At 34.9% G+C, this 8,330-nt stretch overlaps 1 protein-coding gene across 2 annotated transcripts; it reads right to left on the bottom strand.

Annotated features, from left to right (window-relative positions):
- Positions 1 to 1,944: 1,944 nt before the first annotated feature.
- Positions 1,945 to 4,091, bottom strand: ddit4 (DNA-damage-inducible transcript 4). Of its 2 annotated transcripts, XR_011017328.2 has the most exons (4): positions 3,935 to 4,082; positions 3,602 to 3,787; positions 2,109 to 3,025; positions 1,945 to 2,061 (listed from the first exon to the last, which is right to left on the bottom strand). XR_011017328.2 is itself a non-coding variant. In NM_200107.2 (3 exon segments), coding segments are annotated over 2 exon segments (663 nt in total). In that variant the 5' UTR covers positions 3,780 to 3,787; positions 3,935 to 4,091; the 3' UTR covers positions 1,945 to 2,540.
- Between the last annotated feature and the right edge of the window lie 4,239 nt (positions 4,092 to 8,330).

Below are 8,330 nucleotides of genomic sequence, written 5' to 3'. Positions count from 1 at the left end.
TTGGCTACCATTGTATTCAGTTTTATTTCTACTATGGAAGTTAATCGCTGTTGTTTCCTATCATTCTTCAGAATGTTTTGTTTTGTGGACACTTTTTACAGTGCTGGGTTCTGTTCTTGGTACGTGGGTTACTCAGCTGAATTTTGATGTTGATGATTTGGCACGATCCAGGATCGTTTCGTTCTTCAAAACCCATCTAAAAGTTGTTGTCATAGTAACAGTTCTGGTAGCTCAAACCTGCTAGGGAGCAGCTTATTTCATATAAACAGGATTAGATTGAGTCAGTTCAAGCAAAGATAATACTGAAAGTATGTACCGAATGCTGATAATTTCTTACAGTAATTATATACACTTGGGAAAATAGTAAATATATATTTTTTTAACTATATATATATAAATATATAAAAAAAAATATATATATATATATATATATATATATATATATATATATATATATATATATATATATATATATATACTGTGTGTGTGTGAATGAATGTGTATGGATGTTTCCCAGTACTGGGTTGCAGCTGGAAGGGCATCTGCTGTGTAAAACATATGCTGGAATAGTTGGTGGTTCATTCCGCTGTGGCAACCCTTGATAATTAAGAGACTAAGCTGAAGGAAAATGAATGAATAAATGAAATTGAAGTGGATTAAACACAAGTTTTTCATTTTAAATAAGTAGTTTGAACAAACAGCAAAAGTTTTTTGAGCAAGTAAATTAGGAGCATGAGTCTTTAAAACTCATCTTGTTAATATCCTATGAATGTGCATTACTGTGATTAAGTGCAACTGTTTCGGTGAGTAACACTGAATAGAAGCCAATAATGACGCATTACTTTCAGTAAATAGTATGCAGGCATTGCTTTATAAGTGCGTTCATATTATACAGTTGAAGTCAGAATTATTCACCCAATTATTTACAATTATTTTCTATTTAAATTTTTTTTCCCAAATGATGTTGAACAGATTGAGGAAATGTTCACAGTATGTCTGATAATATTTTTTCTTCTGGAGAAAGTCTTATTTGTTTTATTTCGGCTAGAATAAAAGCCGTTAGTAATTTTTTAATGCATTTTAAGGACAATATTATTAGCCCCTTTAAGCTATATTTTTTAATAGAGTACAGCACAAACCATCATTATACAATAACTTGCCTAATTACCCTAACCTGCCTAGTTACCCTAATTACCCTAGTGAAGCCTTTAAATGTCACTTTAAGCTGTATAGAAGTGTCTTGAAGAATATCTAGTCTAATATTATTTACTGTCATCATGGCAAAGAGAAAATAAATCAGTGATTAGAGATGAGTTATTAACACTATTATGATTAGAAATGTGCTGAAGAAAAGTTTCTCTCCGTTAAACAAAAATTAAGGAAAAAATAATTCGGGGGGGCTAATAATTCTGACTTCAGCTGTGCATGGACTGATTTTATATGCACTCTGTAAATGATACATGCCACTTTTGATTGCAGCACATCTAGAACATCTCAATTCATATGCAAGGCAAAGTTGCAACAAGTGCATGATTATATTTTTAATCCTCCTATGAAAGCAGTCATTTATAATGTAGAATTTTAAATAGGTGAATAGTGTTCATAATTGCTTACTTTATAAAGTTGATTAATTTAAACCCAATACATTATGAATTTTATAATATGCATGATCATATTGTACTGATTTAAAAGAGACAAGTGGCCACAATTAACTTTATTCCAATAAAACTAGTAAGAAATTGATCATCCTTTAAGCAAGAAGTATTTATGATGTCATAAGTAACTAAAGTAGACGAATGTAGCCTTGATGGCTCTGAAAGTCTGGGTTACACTAATGCATGAATTTATGAGACTCATACCATTAATGCAGTAGATAAAAGCTTCTGCTAAATGCATGAAAGTAACTGTATAATCGTGGATTGAATAAACCCAAACACGCTGATATTTTCTTCAAAAAAGATAATTTATTTTCTGCATTTCTTCCGGGTACAAAAAAAAAAAACAGAACATGATGCATTTGAATATCAAATAAATAAGATGCATGGAATATGCATGTGATTGCTAAAAAAAAAAAAAAAAAAAAAAAAAAAAAAAAAAAAAAAACCAACATCAAAAAAAAAAAAAAGAAAAAAAAAGAAAAAAAAAAAAAAAAAAAAGCACCTCCTCCATTTGATCCAAGGGCACAAGAACTGAATCTTTAAACAAATTGGCAAAAAACATTTAGGTAAAAAATAAAACACAAATGAACTTGTCAAGTAAGCTAAACCGCTGCGTGAAAAATAGCTGCCACATCTGGTTTCCAGAAACCTGAGGTAAACATTTCAACAGCAGCCCAAAAACCTCCTGCTTCACTAGAACGTCAGCAAAAGTGCAACATAACCATGTTAAAGCCTTCTCTTACACCCTAAATCTGCATACTGGACTGATCAGTCAAACAGTCGTACAACATGATTGTAACTTCCAGCCTCTTACACACAAACGGAGGAGACCAAACGCTTACAACAGGCTCATTTTAAAAACTGCTAAAAGTTCAGTTCGAGTCAGCATTCTTCAATCAGGAGCTCTTCTGAGCTGTACAGTTTTCTTTTAATAGCTCTGAATCCAGTGCTCAGTCTAAGTGCGCGTCTGACCGCCGGCGACGCTGGAGATCTGCCTGTGAACAGGCCTTGAATTTTAGGCCACAGGCCCCGGGAGTCCAGCCTCAGCACTAGTGTTAGCTGGAAAGTTGGCACTAGGTAAGGGTCGACGGCGATTTGTGCTGCAGCGTGGCAGCTGCCGTCCTGCTCCACACACAGGTCGATGAGAGCGCCGCGCAGGCCGCAGGGCTCACTGACCGACAGATGCACCAGCTCCTGACCGATGTGCTCCAGCAGCTTTTCGGGAATCAGGAGCTTGGAGCAGTGCAGCACGCCGTCTTTTGCATCCGTCAGGTTAAGTGCAATGAGTTGCACCACTTCTTTACACAACGCCTCTTCAGTGGGGTCGAAAAACTCAGATTGGGAGACATCCGGGATGCATATTGAACCTGCAGGAGAGCAATGCAACATATGAGTGAGATTCAGGAACATGCATCAAAGCATTCATGTATATGGGTGTACAGGAAGATGCATGAACGCATAAAATAAGAGATTGCTTTAGACGAAAATGCATGCATGAAATAAAATTAAAGTTGATAGGAACATGCTAATTTTATATATATATATATATATATATATATATATATATATATATATATATATATATATATATTTGTTTTACAGGCATATGCATGCAGAATTAAAATAAATATTAAATAAAATGTGTATAAAAGCATTCAATACTTTTTTAAAGAACATAATAGCATTAAAAAAAACATTTAATAATAATATTTGCTTTAAAATAGTTCTTTCAGGAACATGCATTAAAAATGTTAATTTATAGCATTACAGAACTATAAATGATGGCATAAAAGTATAAGTTTTAAACGAAACATGCATGTAAAGCATTTAAATAGAGTTTTAACAGGAACATGCATGAGAGCAGGAAATATATATATATATATAGCTTTACAGGTAAAATTCACACACAAAAAGCAGTTTCCCATAGGCGAGATGATGCACACCTGAATCTGAGGAGTCGTCGGTGCTGCTGTGGTTGTCGGAGTCAGAGTCCAGGCTCTGGCTGCTGTGCAGTTTCTGCATGAGTTTGCTCCAGGATAAGCGCTTCGCTGGAGCATCAGATGTCGGTGTGGACGGACTGGAATCTTCAGATGAAAGGCTGGAAATCAACTGATCTTGCATTGTTCAGTCTGTGGAGGATCAGAAGTGCGTGTTAATACTCCAGTCCTGCATGATCAGTTATCGATGATGTAATGCTGTAATGCTCTGCATTGTTTAGATCAAGACAATAGAAACAGGCGTTTATACATCAGAGAAACACTAAACAGCACACTCACCGATATCAAGCCGTGTGTATCCTCAAGTCTGATGGCTTTTCTGTTGGTGAAATAGTCCGTAACAAAGACTAAGAGCGAACAAAGGCGTGTGTGAGAAGCGGATTGAGTGCGGCAGCTGCTGGAGTCTGCAGAGATCCTGCAAAACACTGACGCAACCCTTTAACAGCGCGCATATATAGTCGCGCTCTGAACACGCCCGCTTTGGGTTTTCGGCCAATCAGCGAGCACGTCACGTCTGTCGCGTCCCGATTTCGCCTGGTAACAGCTCAACGCGCTGATCAATGGCTCAGCTATTGTCACTCTATTGTCTTCATTCAGGACATGCAGAGGCAAGATCACGTCCTGCTCTTCTGATTGGACGATTCCCGTGAATTTACATACGGAGTCGAAACGGCAGATTTGCGTTGTGTTGTGAAACTGCGTGTATTCATATTGAGGACGTGCAAGAAGAGCAACACAATGAGTGCTGAGTTTACTGACACACACACACACACACACACATTCAGGAAAACTCCATTATAACACGAGTTCTGACTTCAGATCAACTTTTATAAACTATGAAACTTTGATTTCTGTACACGGTGGCTTTATTTAACACACTTTAAGTTGTTTTTGTTAGTCAAATCTACTTAAAAGTTACTTTAAAGTTTCAAAACTCTTTTTAAAGTGGCTTTTCTCTTATGGTTTAATCTGGATTATTGATTTGTTAAGTGTGAACACCTTATTGAACCCGATTCACAACTTTAAACAAACTTTACTAACAGTGCACTTTAAACAGGTCTGGAGATTACGGGAGTGACCCGGCATGCAGACCCCCAGAGTAAATCAAACAAAGTTACTCTGGGTTGCTTTAATACATTAAACATGGACAAATAACTCAACAGTTGGGTTGAAAATGTCATTAAATATAATTGAAATATATTTATTATTGTTTGTTGCAGCATAAAATCTTTATATGTCTTGTTTTTATCTTCATCTTTTAAAATTGTTGTGTCAAATATAGAAAAACCCAGCATTTCAGGGTGTAACTGAAGATTAATGAATATAACGAATGCTTCTAAATATAAGTTAAGATGTACTATTAAAATAATTATTTCATTATTTATCATAAGAAACTTTTGCATGAAGATTTTACATAAATAATCAGATTTAAACTTTATATTTTCATCTAAAAGGCTGATTTAAATTTTTAACAACCCTCTTTGTCTCAGGTTTGTTCACACAAACAAACTAAATCCACCAAATGTGTGTGTGTGTGTGTGTGTGTGTGTGTGTGTGTGTGTGTGTGTTTGTTTGTGTGTGTGTGTGTGTGTGTGTGTTTGTTTGTGTGTGTGTGTGTGTGTGTGTGTGTGTGTGTGTGTGCGCGCTCGTGGGGAAAGGTTTACTAAATCATTAGACTGAGTAAATTTACTTTAAACAAAAAACTTAATAAAATATCTAACTAGTAATTTTATGAATACCTCTAAATTAAAGTTTAAGATGCACTCATACTCATATTGCAATATTAAAATGATGACTGCATATAAATGAATCATTCTTAGCTTCATATTTCCATCTAAAAGATCAATTTAATGCTTTTATTAGGCCTGCTTTTCTCTTTTTCTTTCTCACAACTAAACTAAAACCACCAAATGTGTGTGTGTGTGTGTGTGTGTGTGTGTGTATTGGGGGAAGGTTTAGATCATTAGACTAACCAGGTTAACTTACTTTAAACATAATTAATCTTAACATAAACGTAATTATCTAATCTTATAAATACTTCTATAATAAAGTTTAAGATGTACTCAACTCTCATACTGTATTTTACTATTAAAAAATAATGACTGCATTTAAATAATCATACTTATTTTTATCTAAATGGATGGTTTCATTCTTTAAGCCTGCTTTTCTCAAGTTATTTCATACAATCAAACTAAAACCACCAAGTGTGTGTGTGTGTGTGTGTGTGTGTGTGTGTGTGTGTGTGTGTGTGTGTGTGTGTGTGTGTGTGTGTGTGTGTGTGTGTGTGTGTGTGTGTGTGTGTGTGTGTGTGTGTGTGTGTGTGTGTGTATTGGGGAAGGGTCTTTCCTACATCATTAGACTAAGTTACCAGACTTAAAAAAATTTAATTAATTAATCTTATAAATACCTCTAAATTAAAGTTTTAAGATGTACTCTAATTATTAGAGTATTTTAAAATTAATTAATCATGGCTGCATTTAAGTAATCATATTTAACTTTATATTTTCATCTAAAGATTGATTTAAATCTTTATAAGCCTGCTTTTCTCAAGTTTTTTCACTCAACCAAACTAAAACCACCAAATGTCTCTCTCTTTCTTTCTCTGTGTGTGTGTGTGTGTTGGGGGAGGGTTCACTAAATCATTAGACTAACCAAGTTAACCAACTTTTGCACATTAAATAGAGTCAACAAATGTAAAAACTAGTCTGGATTGGACAGTGTTTCTCTGAAATGCAGTTTGTGTTGGTGTAAAAGTAAAACTCTTGCAATGAGCAATTGTTGTGCTGAAGTGTGAGGAGCGGCTCCGCTCGGGGGAGGATTGGATTACTTTAGGAACTGTTAACCATTTCCTACAGTTTACAGCCCCTTTCTTATTTATTAAGCAATAAAATAAGCAAATGGGAATAAAATAACGCAGAATATGTAGGAAGAACACGAGGAGGGAACACACAATAACAGAACAGATCATGATAAAAATAACATATAAAAAAGCTCATGTATAAATATTACAATGTAAATAAAGTGATTAGTTGAATGTAGTTTAATAAACTGAGTACACATGAACAGTACTGCATTAATTTATACTAATTTACTGTTTATGGTAAAGACTATTATACTGTATATAATACTACATCCAGAGCTGCAGTACATGTGAAGCATTTCCACTGATTTTCTTTACACTGGGATGATATATTCATTCATTCATCCATTCATTCATTTTCCTTCGACTATTTTCATCAGGGGTCGCCACAGATGAATGAACCACCAACTATTCCAGCATATTTTTTTACACAGCAGATACCCTTCCAGTACTGGGAAACACCCATACACATTCATTCACTGCGGTTAATTTAGTTACTCAATTCGCATATGTGTTTGGACTATGGAGGAAACCCACGCCAACACAGGGAGAACATGCAAACTCCACACAGAAACATCAACTGACCCAGCTGGGACTCAAACCAGCTTCCTTCTTGCTGTGAGGGCACAGTGCTAACCACTGGGCCAGCGTTTTGCGGGATGATAATATAATGTAAAGGCATAAATGTGAGATGGAACATGTGATTGTTACTATAGATGTTTTGTGCAAAGGTTTATTTAACTTTGTAGAATAAACACACAGAAAAGATGAAGATTAGACTTATTTTGATCATTAAGGCGAAGACTATCAAAAATAAATACAGTGGCAGACTTTAAGTCTCATATTTCTTTATTATAAAACAAAGCATCCCTAAATAAGCATTTATTTTAGATAACTTAATGTAACATGTGTTATAATTAAAACTATTTCATTAGTCTTTACATTCTGAAAAATAATAGAAGGTTGGAGATATAAAATGCACCCACTCTAGAATTGCAGTATATATTTTGACGAATGCTTCTTAACTAGAGACAACTGATCAGTTGCAATGAATACTGGAATATACTGTGGAGTATTGTAGTATAATATACACTATAGTCCTAGAAATCTACAGTATGAGCTCATTTGTTTATATTATTATAGTTGTGTTACCATAGCAACTGTAGAATCACCACAACAGATCAATTACTATAGTTGTTTTGTTACCATAGCAACTGTAGAATCACCACAACAGATCGATTACTATAGTTGTGTTACCATAGCAACTGTAGAATCACCACAACAGATCGATTACTATAGTTGTTGTGTTACCATAGCAACTGTAGAATCACCACAACAGATCGATTACTATAGTTGTGTTACCATAGCAACTGTAGAATCACCACAACAGATCAATTACTATAGTTGTGTTACCATAGCAACTGTAGAATCACCACAACAGATCAATTACTGTAGTTGTTGTGTTACCATAGCAACTGTAGAATCACCACAACAGATCAATTACTATAGTTGTTGTGTTACCATAGCAACTGTAGAATCACCACAACAGATCGATTACTATAGTTGTGTTACCATAGCAACTGTAGAATCACCACAACAGATCGATTACTATAGTTGTGTTACCATAGCAACTGTAGAATCACCACAACAGATCAGCTACTATAGTTGTTGTGTTACCATAGCAACTGTAGAATCACCACAACAGATCAGCTACTATAGTTGTCATGTTACCATAGCAACTGTAGAATCACCACAGCAGATAAACTACTACATTGGTTGTGTTATCATAGCCACTATAGTATTTTTCCACTGCCT

This window comes from Danio rerio, chromosome 12 (assembly GCF_049306965.1).
Source record: "Danio rerio strain Tuebingen ecotype United States chromosome 12, GRCz12tu, whole genome shotgun sequence".
In the NCBI taxonomy this organism is placed as follows: Eukaryota; Metazoa; Chordata; class Actinopteri; order Cypriniformes; family Danionidae; genus Danio; species Danio rerio.
Note: the sequence above shows the minus strand (reverse complement) of the source record. Positions and strands in the feature narration are given on the sequence as shown.